General features: G+C 34.3%; 3 protein-coding genes across 11 annotated transcripts; 1 reads left to right on the top strand and 2 right to left on the bottom strand.

Annotated features, from left to right (window-relative positions):
• Window positions 1-5,910: 5,910 nt before the first annotated feature.
• Window positions 5,911-8,832, top strand: LOC115698671 (pentatricopeptide repeat-containing protein At2g42920, chloroplastic). 2 transcript variants are annotated; one of them, XM_030625809.2, is made up of 2 exons: window positions 5,911-7,617; window positions 7,872-8,832. In XM_030625809.2, coding segments are annotated over exons 1-2 (1,596 nt in total). In that variant the 5' UTR covers window positions 5,911-6,022; the 3' UTR covers window positions 7,873-8,832. The 2 variants fall into 2 exon arrangements, with proteins under 2 accessions (XP_030481669.2, XP_060958127.1); XM_061102144.1 differs by having other exon boundaries at window positions 5,911-8,832.
• Window positions 7,640-8,737, bottom strand: LOC115698672 (AT-hook motif nuclear-localized protein 16). The gene has a single exon (XM_030625810.2). It carries the CDS (start codon window positions 8,735-8,737, stop codon window positions 7,934-7,936), a length of 804 nt encoding a protein of 267 aa, XP_030481670.2. The 3' UTR covers window positions 7,640-7,933.
• Window positions 8,833-9,209: 377 nt separating the features above from the next.
• On the bottom strand, window positions 9,210-14,914 carry LOC115698670 (A-agglutinin anchorage subunit). 8 transcript variants are annotated; one of them, XM_030625802.2, is made up of 9 exons: window positions 14,497-14,914; window positions 13,990-14,033; window positions 13,663-13,777; window positions 13,453-13,561; window positions 12,018-12,917; window positions 11,628-11,928; window positions 11,044-11,205; window positions 10,169-10,591; window positions 9,210-9,859 (listed from the first exon to the last, which is right to left on the bottom strand). In XM_030625802.2, exons 1-9 carry the CDS (start codon window positions 14,675-14,677, stop codon window positions 9,545-9,547), a joined length of 2,550 nt encoding a protein of 849 aa, XP_030481662.2. In that variant the 5' UTR covers window positions 14,678-14,914; the 3' UTR covers window positions 9,210-9,544. The 8 variants fall into 8 exon arrangements, with proteins under 8 accessions (XP_030481662.2, XP_030481663.2, XP_030481664.2 ...); XM_030625803.2 differs by having other exon boundaries at window positions 11,044-11,202; window positions 14,497-14,903; XM_030625804.2 differs by having other exon boundaries at window positions 13,453-13,558; window positions 14,497-14,903.
• Between the last annotated feature and the right edge of the window lie 2,414 nt (window positions 14,915-17,328).

Here is a 17,328-nt window from a genome sequence, read left to right as displayed (position 1 = left end):
TCTTGTACAGAAAAATATGATTCAATAGTTTCTGTGATAGAGGAAACTAAACATTTAGAAACTCTATCACCAACTGAACTAATGGGCTCTCTTGAAGCATATGAAAGTAGACGAGAAAGGCATAAGGAAAGTGAAGCTGAAAATGCCTTTCAGTCTAAAATCAATTCGCGGTCTCAAAAACCAAAAGCTGATGGGAAAAAGACACAAGAAAAACAAAAAGAAAATAACGACAAGTATCCTCCATGTGGCATTTGTAAAAGAAATAGTCACTTGGAGAAAGACTGCTGGTTTAAAGGAAAACCACAGTGCCAAAATTGTAAAAAATTTGGCCACACTGAAAAAACTTGTCGTTTAAAGAAATCCCATCAAGCTAATTTTTCTGAAGAGAAAAATGATGAAAATAATCTCTTCTATGTCTGCCAAGCTGCAATAGAAGAAGAAAAGGATACTTGGTATCTTGACAGTGGTTGCAGTAACCACATGACGAAAAATGAAGGCATCTTTTGTAGTCTTGATAGATCCAAGACTAAAGTCAAAATCGGTAATGGTGACTTCATGGAAGCAGTCGGCAAAGGCACCATTGCCATTGACACTAAAAAAGGCAAGAGATACATCAATGATGTACTCTTAGTACCCAACATTGATCAAAACCTACTTAGCGTAGGTCAAATGATTGAAAAAGGGTACTCTTTGCAATTTGAAGGAGATTCTTGCACAATATATGATAAGCAAGATAAATCCTTTCAAATTGCAAAGGTAAAAATGAAAGAAAATAGATGCTTTCCAATACAATGGAGATATGCAAGCAATGTGGCAATGCAAGCGCAAACAGATGAGTCATGGCTATGGCATAGAAGGTTTGGTCACTTCAACTTCCATGGGCTTAAGATCCTCAAGCGTAAGAATATGATGCGAGACCTCCCAAAGCAATTAAGGAGATCAACACAGTCTGCGAAGGATGCATGCTCGGGAAACAACATCGACAACCTTTTCCATCTGGCAAAGCTTGGAGAGCCAAAAAGCCACTGGAGCTAGTCCATACTGACGTCTGCGGGGCAATGCGCACTCCATCAAATGACCAAAACAGGTACTTCATTCTCTTCATTGATGACTTTACTAGAATGACATGGGTTTATTTTATGCAACAAAAGTCGCAAGTCTTCGATATTTTCAAAAAGTTCAAATCCCGTGTTGAAAGACAAAGTGGTCACTACATCAAGACAATTAGAAGTGATAGAGGCAAAGAATACACTTCTAATGAATTCAACAAGTTCTGTGAAGATGAAGGGATGGAGCACCAACTCACTGTTGGATACGCACTGCAACGTAATGGTGTATCCGAAAGGAAAAACGGGAGCATTATGGAGGCGGCAAGAGCCATGCCTGCTAGAGAAAGGTCTCCCAAAACGATTTTGGGCGGGCGATGGCAACTGCGGTCTACTTGCTCAAGCCGATGTCCAACCAAAGCCGTGCAGAATAAGACGCCGATCGAAGCTTGGAGCGGACGTAAGCCATCAGCAAAGCATCTCAAAGTCTTCGGCTGCATATGCTACAGTCACATTCCAAAAGAGAAAAGAGGCAAGCTTGATGAGAAGACAGAGAAAGGAATCTTCTTAGGCTATAGTACTCAATCAAAAGGTTATCGAGTCTATAGCTTAGAAACAAATAAGCTAATAATCAGTCGAGACGTAAAATTTGACGAAGATGCTGCATACAACTGGGAGACACAAGAAGTTGAAAGAAAGACAGTCAATATTCCTCTACCGCCAAGACAAGAAACTGATCAAAATGAAGTTCTTACTCAACCAAGAACACAAGAACCTGCACAAGTCATAGAATCTCCGCCAGACTCACCAGTAAGGCGAACAAGACCACTATCAGAAATCTACGAGACATGCAACTTAGTACTTATGGAGCCAGAAAGCTTTGAAGCAGCTCATAAACAAGAAGTATGGAGAAAAGCTATGAATGAAGAGATAAAGATGATTATGAAGAATGAGACTTGGGAGCTTGTAGATCGTCCACAAGACAAAGATACTATAGGAGTCAAGTGGGTCTACAAGACAAAGCTCAACGCAGATGGCTCTATCCAAAAGCACAAAGCAAGATTAGTTGCGAAAGGATACTCACAACAATACGGAGTCGACTACAACGAAACATTTGCTCCAGTTGCACGCCTCGACACTATTAGGGCTTTAATAGCTCTAGCTGCACAAAAGAAATGGAAGATTTTTCAACTCGATGTGAAGTCAGCATTCCTAAATGGTTATCTTGAAGAAGAAATTTATGTGGAGCAACCTCAAGGGTTCGTGGTACAAGGACAAGAAGATAAAGTCCTCAAATTGAAAAAGGCTTTATATGGCCTAAAGCAAGCTCCGCGAGCCTAGTATAGCAGAATTGACAGCTACTTTACCGAGCAAGGATTCAGGAGGAGCAAGAGTGAGCCAACTCTTTACATCAAAACTCAAGGTACGAATGATACACTAATTGTCTCTTTATACGTTGATGATCTCATCTACACAGGCAATAATGAGAAGATGATAAAGAAGTTTAAAGAAGACATGATGAAAAATTTTGAGATGACCGACCTGGGATTAATGCACTACTTTCTCGGGATCGAAATAACTCAAAAAGAAGATGGGATCTTCATCTCACAAAAGAAGTATACAGAGACACTATTGAAGAAATTCAAAATGGAGGGATGCAAGACTGTATCAACTCCATTAGACAATAACAAAGCTCTCAAGAAGGAAGATGGCTCACCGAAAGCTGATGAATCAAAATTTCGAAGTCTAATTGGCAGCCTTCTATATCTAACTGCTACAAGACCAGACATAATGTACGCAGTTAGTCTCCTATCAAGATTCATGCATGATCCAAGTCAAGTTCACTACGGAGCAACCAAGCGAATCCTCAGATACTTGCAAGGAACAAAATTCTATGGAATATGGTACGGAGTTACAAGTGACTCAAAACTTGTTGGCTACACAGATAGTGACTGGGCAGGATCCATGGACGACATGAAGAGCACGTCAGGATATGCCTTCACACTTGGATCAGGAATATTTTCATGGGCATCAAAGAAGCAAGCAACTGTTGCACAATCATCAGCTGAAGCAGAATACATTGCAGCAGCAATGACTACAAGCCAAGCTATATGGCTCAAAAGAATACTTGAAGACATGGGAGAATTACAAGAAGAAGCTACAAAGATATATTGCGATAGCAAATCAGCTATAGCAATGGCGAAAAATCCAGTATTTCATAGTAGAACTAAACATATAAGCATCAAGTACCATTTCATCAGGGAAGCAGAAGCAAACAAAGAAATCGAGCTCAAGCAACCGCAAGGCGAAGAGCGGTGTAGCAGACATATTCACAAAGGCACTACCAAGAGGCAAGTTCGAGCTACTACGAAACATGATTGGAGTTACAGAAATGTGTACCAAGGAGGAGTATTAGAAATTGATACACATTTCTACAATACTAAATTAAGTCTAGAATTTTCTACACATTTGTAGAAAAACATACTCTAAACTTTTAGATAATTGTAGAGTAATTTAGAATTTTCTAGACATGTAGAAATCCAATAGAACATAGGCATTTCTAGAAAACTTTAGTCTAGAAGTTTCTAGTTATGCATGTTTAAGAAATATGTAGAAATGTATGGATAAAATCCTTGAACTAGAAAGATCTAGAAGAAATAATTCTAGCCATAAAGTGTAAGGGGTGAGCAACTATAAATACCCCATCAAACTTCCAAATTGTAACTAAGCTTGAGTAGCCAAAGCAAGTCTTTTACTACTAGCCTACTACCTTGTCTCCTCTCTTACTACACACATAAAAATTAAAACACTACATAATTCTTCCTTATCCCACCAATCATCCAACTTATCAACATCATCAAACTATTAACTACATATCCACCTATTCTAAACAAAACCAATACAAATTTATTCTCAAACCATCAGGGTATTATAGATCATTGGATATTATAGCATATACATATTTCAATATTCTTTATATATATATATACACTGCATATCACAGCCTTCTATAAATGCAACTCAAAGCTCAAGTATATATTTATACATATAATCTAGAATTTTAACATGAGAGTTGGTTTTTTCTTAGAAGAGTCCTTATTTTTCTTGATCAAATGGCCTAAAACTTTAGCATAACGACTCACCATTTTCTTCAAATTCATACCATCATTCTGATTTTGCACTCCAACTATTTGCAATTGCATCTTATTCTCTTCTTGTCTTTCTCTTTCTCCTCCTTCCATCACTAAGTGTTCGCCGAGAGAACTCTTCCCTCTACCGCCTTCATCGCCCTCATGCCCTACTTTTTTCTCATCCCCGTCGATGAGTTGCTTCAAGCTCTTTCGATCATTCTCTTCTCCTTCACCGCCACCACCACCACCACTATTCGGAGAGATCATTCCCTTAACATCTCTCACTTGGAATGGCCTTCTAGTCCTCCTTGACATACTAATATCATAATGTCTTTTGTCATTTCCCATTATGCAATCAAATTTTGTTTGGACAAAATTAAAGTTTATAGTATGTAATATTTTTAAAACATATGGGAATAATTGAACACTACTAATTTGTATAATGAGAATTTGTTGTTGGAGATTGCTTAGTGAAGAATTGAAAAAGGGTAGTTAAAAAGTATGTGAAAAGGTGCAATGTCTTGTTTCTAAGTGTCCATTTCAACTATATATATATTCATAATAAAGAAAGAAAGAAAGGAATAATGTTATATATGTTACTTGTTGCAAAGTGTCTAATTTGAGCTGGTGAAGAGAAGAATTAATAGAGTTACTACCAACCAACAACAATGCATGGTGTTACAAGCTTTGTTTGGCCATTTTCATAGGGGTTGTGTGGTGTGGTCACTACTATGGTAGATGGTAGTTTCTTTTCTTTCATGCTTTCAGTTATGGTAGCTAGTAAAATTCCATGCCACTCTACTCTCTCTCTCTTCTTTCTTTAATTCTTTTCCTTATATAGATTAGATTCTTAGCCTTTTCAAATTAAACTCATGATTTTTAAGTAATCTTTAATAAATTAACTTTCTTCTTCTTTGTTCACATCTTAGATGTGACATTTAATTTTAAGTTTTAACAAAGTTATCTCTCTTCTTACCACAAAAATATATATTATACAGTGTTAAATTTCTATTAAATTTATTCAAAAAAAATAATAATAAAATTTATTTGATTTATTATAAAATAACTGACATGTATATTTTGAAATTGTATGTTAATAAATAAATTTGTATCTCTCATTTTCAAAGTTATTAAAATTTTTATATATTTTTTATATCATTTTATAAATTAATTGGTATACTAATAATATTACAAGTACAATGTTTAATTTTTTTTTATAAAAAATATATGCAATTATTTTATTGTAATGATAAAAGTTAGTTTGAAATTCTTTTTCGTTTAAATAAAAATAAACATAATAGTTTTTCGATAACAAAGATCTTTCTTCATATATTTTTAACAATAACTTTCAAATATTTTTTTTTTATTTTAGTATACACATAAAAAAACTCCTTTTGTAAATGCTTATTTTTTAAAAAAAATAAAATACATACATATTTTTTTTATTGTGAAAAAAATTATAATTAATAAAAAATTTCTATATAAAATTTCATAAAATTATAAAAAAAATATTTACAAGTATAAAAATAAAAAAATCCTGACAAATTCATCTAATTAACATTTTCTCCTCAGTTTTCGTCCTTCCGCAAGTAATTTAGGGAAATACTAATTATAATTTTTTAATTAAGTTCAAATTTTTTCTTTGAAATTTTGTTGTTAGTTATATATAATATTATGTAAATTTTTAAATAATTCTAAATAAAATACACAATACAGAAAACAAAAATCATTTACAAAAATGGTTTATTATAACAAATGAAAAAAAATTGAAAAAAAATATTGCAAACATTTCAGATAAAATAAGAAAGAGGCAACAAAAACGAAGAACCACCACCACTTCCAAAAATGGCTTCATTATCATGTTGCTGCTCTTTCACTCCATCATCATCATCATCATCATCCCCTTCCATTACCCAATTCATCTCCGACCAACCATACCTCTCTTTGCTAGAAAAACGTTGCACCACCATGTCCGACCTCCAAAACATTCATGCACCACTCATCAAAACCGGACTAATCAAAGACAAAATCGCCGCCAGTCGCGTCTTGGCTTTCTGCGCTTCCCCCGCCGGAAACATGAGCTACGCTTTCATGGTTTTCAAGCAAATACGACACCCAAATCATTTCATTTGGAACACAATCATCAGGGGCTTCGCTCACAGCTCAACTCCTCAAATGGCAGTCTCTCTCTTCCTTGAAATGTTACTCACTTCATCCTTTGATCCTCAAATATTGACTTACCCTTCTGTTTTTAAGGCCTATGCTCGACTTGGGCAGGCTTATTTTGGGGCCCAGCTTCATGGGAGAATAGCAAAATTGGGTCTTGGAAGTGATAGGTATATACGTAACACCATCATACATATGTATGCCGTTTGTGGGTTTTTGAGTGAAGCATGGAAACTGTTTGATGAAAGTTCTGAGTTAGATGTTGTTTCTTGGAATTCTATGATTATGGGTCTTTCTAAATGTGGAGAAGTTGATGAGGCTGTAAGATTGTTCAATAAGATGCCATTAAGAAATCCCATTTCTTGGAATACTATGATTAGTGGGTATGTTAGGAATGGGAGATTATTTGAGGCTTTAGAGCTTTTTGGCAAAATGCAGCAGGAGAGAATAAAGCCTAGTGAGTATACTATGGTAAGCTTGTTAAATGCTTCTGGTAGGTTAGGAGCAATCAGGCAAGGGAAGTGGATTCATGATTATATTATAAAAAACGAAATTGAATTGAATGTCATAGTTGTTACAGCAATTATAGACATGTATTGTAAATGTGGTTGTATTAGTGAAGCTCTTCATGTGTTTGAGATAGCTCCTAAACTGGGATTATCTTCTTGGAACTCTATGATTATGGGTCTAGCCTTGAATGGTTGGGAGGAAGAAGCAATTGAATTGTTCTCAAAATTTGAGTCCTCTAATCTTGAACCAGATGATGTGGGTTTTCTTGCTGTCCTAATGGCTTGTACTCACTCTGGCATGGTTGATAAAGCTACTGATTTATTCTCATTAATGATAGATAAATACAAGATTGAACCATCAATAAGGCACTATAGTTGTATGGTTGATGTGTTAGGCCAAGCTGGATTTGTTGAAGAAGCAGAAAAGGTAATCTTAAGCCTGCCAATAAAAGCAGATGCCATTATTTGGGGGTCACTGCTTTCAGCTTGTAGAAAGCATGGAAACATTGAGATGGCACAACGAGCGGCCGAGCAAGTGATTGAGTTGGATCCCGGTGAGAGTTCGGCTTATGTACTAATGTCAAACCTTTATGCTGGTTCAAGCCAGTTTGAGGAAGCAATTGAGCAAAGGCTTAACATGAAGGAGAAAATGGTAGAGAAAGAACCAGGGTGTAGTCTTATTGAAGTGGATGGACAAGTTCATGAGTTTGTAGCTTTTGGAAGGACACATCCTAGAGCAAAAGAGATCTACTCACTATTGAATTAGTAAGGACTGTTAAACTCCTTGTTTATAAATTGTAAATTCAGATTCACAATATACTTTGTTAATATAAAGAAATTTTACATAGTTTCGTCCTAAATTTTAATATCTATTTTAAAGGTGTTCAAAGTATTAAAGAAGAATATTAAATCTTTAGATTCACACTTGTTTAATACAATGAAAGTGGTAGTATAAGAGGTATTATCTAATAAGTGAAGCTAGAAAATCTACTCAGAAAGCTTTATATATTGCTGAACAGATAACAGAGAACAACACAGAATAAAAACACCATCAGTAAAGAGACATGGGAAATTCTCCAAATCAAACTTGAGTCTTTGACATGGTTCGGCATGAAGCCCAGGAGAAGACCTCAGGAGACATATTACCACTGGTGAGCAAGTTCTGAGGCATCCCATATAAATCTGAGACATCTAAGGGATGATGACGACCATTTTGATAGTGCTGATTCTGCAGGGCTGCAGCTACTTCATCCTCATCCAACGGTAAGCGATCAAATGTGGCGTTCATGAACGATGCAGCCATGATCACAACAGGGCCCGAGGCAATGAGCGAGCCAACAACGCATCCACCCACAACCTGGCCTTGAGCCCCGGCCAAGTAGATGGTCAGTCCTGTAATCCCAGGCGGGGCTGGAGGAGGCAGGATCGAACCCAGCAAGGAGAGAATCTCAAACCTGCCATGGAGAGTTACGATGGCACCAGATGAGGCTGGTTGCCTAAGTGTGACATTGGTTACACATCCACTGCCACTGAGTATGCAAATGCCTCGTTGCTTCCTCCTGGCAAAGTTGGCTAAGCTCTCACTCACATCACAACCTGAGCTCACTTCCATGGCATGTGCCCGAAGTGCATTTGCACATTCACGGGTAACAATGATGGGTGGTTTGGGCTTATTTTTGGAGCCTGCTGGTCTTCCTCGAGGCCGTCTAATGGATTCCCTGTCGGAAGCAGAAGAAACCGGTGTGACTGCCTTTGGTATTTTCTGTGCCATCAGTAAGGCCTCAATACCAGATTTGTGGTGGTTAGTTTTGTCAGGTTCTTGGCTCCTGTCAATGGCAGTTTTAGACACAACAGAAGGGACAGCTTGATCAACACCACCTGCCATTTATCCAACTCGAAAGGAACACAACTTTGTTTTTTTTTTTTCCTTTTTCTTTTCTTTTTTCCTTATTTAAGGAAATTTTAGCAGAAAGATACAGTGAGGATTGTGTTGAGGACAAGCGTTTAAATACAAGTATTTGTGCCAATAATTATATCATAAGAACCTGAACGAATGATTTGGAATTAGGAGATGGTTAAGTACTACCAAATCCAATTGTTTAATATAATTTAATGTATTACTCTCACTGCCTACCTTTCAACTGAATTTTCCATGTCAATTGTCTTTCCCAACAGATAACCCAAAATCTAATATATATTCTACATGAGATAAATGATGCACAAAGTACACATTTAAAGATTTCTTTTTAAGTCTTGAAGCTACCTGCACCACCCATCCTTGTTTTATCTGAGGAAAATTTGGTGATAAAACCATAAAAATAGAATGAACAATAGTACTAAAAAAGAGACAGGTTATATTTTGCTTGAATATGGTCGTAAATGACTTCAAAATATCTATATAGTAGAAACTAACTTAAGTTAGAAAACTGTTCTATCACAAAGCTTTCTTCATTGGGAAAATTTGAAATAGAAAGCTATTATCTAATATCAAAAATCATGCCCCAATGTGAAGTTTCGTAAGATACAACGGGGCAGACTCTGCATGAATAACTCTTCCGATTATGTACAATTGGACAGAGCTATACACGAAAAACCATCACAAGATCAGTATTGTATTAAACACTTAGTTAAACCCCAAACTCACTTGAAAATCCCCATGAAAAAAGACCGTAATTAAATAAAATTAAGATGCTCAGCGGCGGTTTTGCTGCCAAAATTGCTGCAATCGGTATAATTGTTTCAATTGCTCAGACTTAAGATCCGAAGTGTCATTGCTCAAACTGCCAAAGTTGCGCTGCTGATGTTCACGGGTCATTCCTGCTTGCGAACGATAGAGGTCAGAGTATTCTAAAGACCCGTATTGATGTGAGGGCTGCTGCTGCGGTACCTGTCGATATCTGGGATATTGCTGGTTCTGTCCTAGTGAGCTGTTGTAGTAAGCACTTTCTTGAACAGCAGATGGCATTCTTGAGCCAGGACCATAATTCAATGTAGAAGGGCTGGTATTCTGGTAAACAGGGGGAAACATTCAGATAATAACAGTGACCAGAAAAATACATTTAAATATCTAAGGTTCTATTTGAGGTAAATGTTAGAGCAAATCATTATAGCAAGTATTTAACAGTAACTAATTTACTTTCATCAAATGCAGAATCATGCAAAATTACCCATCTGATAGTGCCATAATTTTTTAATAAACCTGAGAAACTAAAATGTTCCACAGAGATGAAAAAAGATAAACGTCGCAGATGCATTTGCTATAGGCAGAAACAGATTAATTATTCAAACTGTAATTACATTGTTCTTTAATCTGTACCTGTTGAAGAGCAGTGAAATGATTTCCATCCTTGAATCGAGGGTGAAAAACATCACCATAGTTGTTATTAGCCATCATAGGAGATGCAGATGAAGATTGTATATAGTGTCCAGGATCATTGTTAGACACCCCGTAAGCTCCATAGGCGTCAGGAGGAGCACCTGCAGGAAATCTGTTCCCTGATGCTCCATAATCTGGAAGGCTGTACTTCAGATCAGCCAGAGATTGCTGGAACTCATCACCACCTCCGTATGCAGATCGGAAAGTTGAAGGCAAATGCGACGAATAACTCTGAGGTAAGCCAGAATAGCCCATTAAGTTGTTGGAGGGTTGTTCCACGGGAAGGTAATTTGGCACCCGTTGTTGAGGTAGTACAGAAGATAGCACAGATGATGGAATGGTGTTGCTCAGTGGATTCCTATACTGTTATATCAACATATAATAACTCAATCCAAAAGATCACAAAATAAACTTGCATAAATCTATCATTGGAAGGGGAAAAATCACTGAAGGACATCACATTTAATATATGTCAGTGAGACCACCACACAACATGTAAAATCAAAATCATAATTATAAGAAAATTTAAATCTTGTTAGACATTCCAAAAAAAATAACAAGTACGTATGAATGTGGTCGTGTAACATATTAATCCTTAATAATCTGAAAAATGAAATAAGTAAATATTGAGTAACTAAAACTAGAGCATTGGTTAAGAATAATGATCCAAGTTTTTTCCAATTGCAAGCTATAGACACTGTTCTTTATGGCTTACCAACTAATATATGTACCAATTTGGTAAATACTTCTTGAGCATGAAACTACATAAATCACTTCACATCATAGTCAATCACAAAATACCACTCCTAACTCACCTCTGAAAAGGGGATGTTTGGATTGCCTATGGATGGGACTACATTGCTGTGCCTGGAAGGTAAAGATTGTGTTGCATGGAACTGCCCTTGGAGATTATCAGGAGCTTGTAATAATTGCAACTGTTGCACTAGGTCATCTAGTGTGCTTTTCGGCATTGTCTGCTTAAAAAATAAAATCCAATAAAGGTTTCAAGATACTATTAAAATGTTCAAATCACAGTACCAAAAAAAAAGCCACTTGACTACTTGAGTATGTCATAACATATATAAAACACGTTCACCTACATTAGATTATATAGTGATGAAAACATGATTATCTTTAATATGAGTATATGGGTAAAACAAAAACAAATCATTATCACTGGCAAAAAAGGGAAATTATTAAAAGAAGAAAAGTACACAATGCACTCAAGATACAAATCAACAAACAGCTGTTCGTATCAAATCTAGTAATACAAAAGAGATCTTTAATTCAAATTGTTTTGGTAAATGCATTCAATCTTGTATGGCAAAGGCAACCACTTATCAATAAGTTAAGACGAACCATTAATGATTAGCAAATGCAAATTGTAAAGCATACTCACAGAAATATTTCTAGCATTTGCATTAACTCCAAGAGACAACTCAGGAGTTGATTGTTTAATGGCATTGTAATCTTTCAAAGAAGGGTAGATGAATTCAGTTTCACTTCCACGGGTTGATTGTTTAATGGCATTGTAATCTTTCAAAGAAGGGTAGATGAATTCAGTTTCACTTCCATGGGTTGCTCTAGAGACATCTCGCTTCGTCAGTTCTGACTGTAAATCACAACTTATAACATCTGCAATTTCTCTATGCTTATTATACAAGGATCCAATTGAGTCATTAGCATTATATTCTGTATCCCTGTGTAATGAACAAAAGGAAAAAAAATCAGAAAAAAAAAATTAACTGATGAAGAAATATATATTAAAAGCAAATAAAATCCCTCATACTTTGTCTCTAAGTGACCAGCGGGTAAACCATCCAACATTGTAGAGGCTTCTTGGAGATCACCATTTAACTCATTAGATGGTAATAACCCAGTCGATGAAGAACATTTTCCTGATTTAAATGTACCAAAACTCAAATGTGAGCAATCAGCCGAGAACGCTTTCAAATGACTGGGGAGGATCAAATTATTTTCTGAGTCCTCCTTTCCTAAACTGAGGTGTTGAAACTTCGCAACATCATTATCAGCCAAAGCATCAGATGATGACTTTGAACTGCTGCCTATTTCTGTCAATTCAGAATGAGAAACTCCAGCAGAAGACTCAACATCTTTCTGCCTACTGGAAGCGTTAGCAGACACAATGTCGTCTGAATTGAGATCAGCATCATGTTCCTCTGATGCTAGGATATTTTCTAAGCCACTGCTCCTAGATAGTTCAGACTCATTACCATATAAGTTGGATTGAGTAAAATACTTGTCAGAATCTGGGACAGCAGACGAATCTAATTTTGATAACAAACTAGGAGCTGTTGATTGTTCTTCTAGAAAAGCATTCTGGCTACCAGTAGTGCGTGAATTGTTGATCATAACATTCGAAGAATTTTGAGGATGCAGATCATGGTGCAATTCTGTTTGGGTTTTTGTTGACGCTTGGGAGGGTTTTTCATAGTAATGATCTAAGTTTGTTGTAGCTGCATCCTGATGTGTGTAAGAGGTACTCTCAAATGGAACATGTGAATGTTTTGAGGAAGGTCTACCCAGTCTGACAACATCAGCCATAGAAAGATGTAGAGCACTTGTCCCTGACCACGCAGGCTGTTGTGCAGGAGTGGGTTCCAGAGTGTGGGAGATGCCATCACCTGTTCCTATTGACTGTCCTCTACTATCAGTATTTAAAGAATCACTGCAGCAGATATTAAAAAATTACTCAAACATAGAAACTTTGCCAATTAGAGAGCAATCAAATAAACATACATATATTAAGAGGTGCTTTGTTACTTCTAAAAAAATAATATTAAAAATAATTACTTTTAGTACAACATATTATCTAGTACCACAGTCTTGAAAAGAAAAAAAATAGCATGCAGTGGTCAAGTGAAGACTTATGAAGATGTGGTTCTGTTGCTCAAAGTTAATATCCTTTCGATTTATCTTAAATAAAACCATGTGCCATACTCAAAGCAATAGTGTTATTCATCCTACTTATCTATACCTACACTTCCACAGTGAGTCCATAAAATAACTGATCAGTGTATTGTACTTTTGCTAAATGAATGAACCACCATTGAAATATTCCTAGTTCCATCATTATCCACTTGAACCACAAGTAAAAAACAAAAAATCTAAGACACTTTCTCAACACATTGCTCAGTATACATTGTGACTTCAAAATAAAGGAACCATAGACAAGAATTTCATTGAAGAACGTTGCAACCAACCTGTTAAATGAAGGTTGATGGTTTACAGTTTCTCCTTTCGCATTAGGAGTCAAATAAGACGATGATGGAGCAACTGACACATTATCTCCTTTGAGTGCAACACCACCTTCTAACAAATAAAATTCCACAAAGAAAATTAAGAATTATATAAGGAGATAGAATAAGTAAGAATATGTATAACTGTGATATTAAGCAATGTGCTAAAGATACCCTCATAATTGGCTTGTGATGATCCACTCCATCCGCTACGTTCGTTAGCAGTTCTAGTACCACGAGTTGAACCTAAATACGCAAATCGTGGCCTTAAATCTTGTGTCTCCTTCATCTAAAAATATTTAACACAGAGAAAAACAAAATCATCAGTATAAACATTACAAGTAATAAGATGTACACTCTATATTAAACCAATTATCAATCTAATTCAGCCAGAACTAGGAATACTTCCCAAAGAAAAACCAGTGTAGCACTTTATAAGTCCAAACATGATAAAGAAAAGAAGAAAAAGAAAACTGAACTAAACGTGTTTTCATATTGTACCTCTTTTCTTCTTTCACGTTTGCTCTTCACTTCGTGAAAAGTATCTACACAATTGAAGTTACTAGTTCAATTGAAAATAAAATTCAAACACTTCAAGAATGACTAGAGTATGAAAAATCTTCAAGAATCCTTAATCATTGTTTTAACAATACACAAAATTCAAGACAAATAAAATCAAAGAACTTATCAATATATCCTTGCCTACTTTTGGTTATAGCCTCAAAAACAAAACAACATTCAATTATTGAGAACAAACAAAAATCTCAACTCAACCATTTCCCCCTAAAAAAACTATCTTTAAGTGTAAACAAACCCTCACCTCTAAAAGTATAACATTTTATAAACTATACTTATAGAATTAAAAAAAATATAAAAAATAAAAATCCCACCACATTCAATATTTTCTCTTATCTTCTTCAACTTTTTCCATTCAACCAAACACAGATAAGAAGGAAACCCTTAAACAAAAGATGAGCATGAAAAAGACAGCAAAGATAACAAAGAAACCTTGAGAAAGTAATCGCTGAACCGTGTCATCCGGGTCCATATTACAATCTAGAAGAACGGCGTAGATCTCTGCTTCGGAAATGTTAGTGACAATCTCCTTAAGATTCTTAATAATCTTCTTTATGGCCGGCGACACCTCGCCTAATCCGGTTCCGTTCTTGCTCTCACTGTCACTACCCATCCCCAACTCTTTCTCTTTACTACTTCTCTTCTTCTTCCCCTTCTACTCAAAATTCAAAGAAAGCAAAGAAATGTTTTTCCCTCACTTTCTCGCTCCGGAAAACACTCCAACACTCTTTGCGGCTCTCACTCCAAATTTTCCCGATCAACCAAACACCACAGAAAACCCTTTCGTTCTATGCTGCTCTTTCTCTTTTTTTCTCTCTCTATAAATATATATATATTTATTTATAAATTTAGAACACGATAATTAATTGTAATAACCCCTTTTTTCTCTCTGTCTGTCTCTCTCTCCAGATCTTTATTTTTAATTATTTAAATATAATTATAATAATAAAAATTATTTTCCCGAATTTTTTTATTAAATTGTAAAGTCATAGATGCCTGCTAATCTTACTTCCAGTCATGTAATTCTACCACAGCTAACTTAATCGTGTGCCACGTGTAATAAGGATTTCAAGTTGACAATTTGACGGTTTGATATGGGTCGATCGTGGATGCGAGATTCGCCCGTGAGGTTAGGACAATAATCGTGGTCTATTTGGGTTGAGTGAGTGGGTCTCGTTTAGTTATAGTTTTTAATCAGATAGTTAATTAGCTAGGTTTAAATTTAAGGGAATTACTTTATATATTTTTTTTTAATTTTTTTTTAAAATTTAATGTTTGGATTAGTGTTTGCAGTGCTAGTTGTAATAGAGTTTTTATACGATTTTTTGTTGCAATTTAAGTTGCAACACTAGTTGCAATAAGAATTATTATGTAAAATTTAGTAAAAATGTAAAAAAAATTTATTTTAAGGGGTAAAAATAAAAAAATTCTTAAATTTAATTAAATGAATTTCTTATAAAATATTAATAATAATAATAATAATAATAATAATAATAAAGGAGATAAAAAAGTGAAAAAAAAAAGGTACATTGGAAAAGTAGAAAGAAAAGTAGAAAGAAAAAAAGAGAGAAGATGGGAATAAAAGATTTTGTTTGACATGCCTTTGACTAAAAATTAGTTTTCTTAGTGCGGTCATAAGCTTGTGAGGATGTTGAAGTTTGAAACCCCCAAATTCAAGCCACTAAGGGCCCGTTTGGCACAGCTTTTGGAAAAGCTAAAAGCTGCTTTTCAAAAAAGCTGTGACAAAAAGGTGTTTGGTAAGCAGTTAAAAAACAGCTTATTGAAGAAATTATGGAAAAGCTACAGCTAAAAGCTAAAGCTGGTACAACCCAACTTTTAGAAAAAGCTGTTTTGATTAAAAGACTCTATAATAAATTATTTTTACTAAAAATTTATTTAATTATTTATTATATATTATAAAAAATAAAAATATTTTTAAATGAAAAAATATTTAAAAATAAATAATATTTAAATTTCTAATTTTTTATTTTATTTTAAAAAATATTTTATATTTATATTTTTATTATTAACAAACAATATCAATTTATGTTTCTTATAAACTACAATTTTATCTTTTGCAAGTGATAAAAATATAATTTAAAAATATTAAAAATTATTTTTATCAAATGCATATAAATTTATACTATAGAAAAAAATAATTAAAAATATACAAAAAAAATAAAAAATTTATATAACATATTTTTTTATATATTTGTAATTATAATGAACTAAATTAAAATATTATCATTATTGTAATAGAATCTTAACAACTCACAGCACTTTAAAAATTATAATTTACCAAACACTCAGCTCAGCTTTTTTCCACAGTTCTGCTACAGCTGCTTTTTCCCACAGCACAGCTACAGCTGCTTTTCCCCACAGCACAGCTGTGCCAAACTGGCCCTAAGGCTAGCTTAGTGGTGAGGGAGGGATGGGAAAAAGGGAGAGGTCATGAGTTCGAACATAGGATCTTGTAGCTATTAAGCTATTAAATGATTGTAAAATACCATTACGCTACACTCAAAAAAAAAAAAAACCCAAATTCAATACCTAAATATAATAACAACCCTACTAATTTTAGGGGTAGCAAAATATATTTTTACACGGTATAAACATGAATATGATACGATTTTTTCGAGTTAGGATCGAGAAAATTAAAAGTGGATCGACACACCTTGATACAAAATAAAAATGGATTAAATATGACACAACTTGTTTAACACGAATTTAACACGTTTAATTCGATTTTTTAAATAAAATAAAATAAAATTTTGAACAATAAAATAAAAAATTATTAATAATATAACTATGTAAAAATTTAAAAATTTAAATTTAATTTTATTTAGAAAGAAATTGAAATTATTTTTAAAAATTTAATATTTAATGTATAGATAATATATATAAACAATTATATATGCGTATACAAATTTTTTTAATGAACCTAAATCTATTATTTTCTTTACAACTTTAGCTTCAAGAATAGCAAAATAAATTAAAGTGAGTCAACACGAACACGATACAATTTTTTACGGGTCGAATTAGGATTGAAAAAATTAGACACGAGTTAAAAACAGATAAACACACCTGACACGAAATATAAAAATGAATCAAATAAAACATGACACGAACATACATTTTGCCACTCCTAACTAATTTGTATACTGAAAAAGGAAAATATCTTTATAAGCAAACATTAAAACATTCTAGATAGATTTTATGAGAAAATAATTTTTAATTTTTTTTTTTTATATTGGAAGAGGAAGA

Source organism: Cannabis sativa, chromosome 8 (genome assembly GCF_029168945.1).
Source record: "Cannabis sativa cultivar Pink pepper isolate KNU-18-1 chromosome 8, ASM2916894v1, whole genome shotgun sequence".
In the NCBI taxonomy this organism is placed as follows: Eukaryota; Viridiplantae; Streptophyta; class Magnoliopsida; order Rosales; family Cannabaceae; genus Cannabis; species Cannabis sativa.
This window is presented reverse-complemented; position numbering and strand designations above follow the sequence as displayed.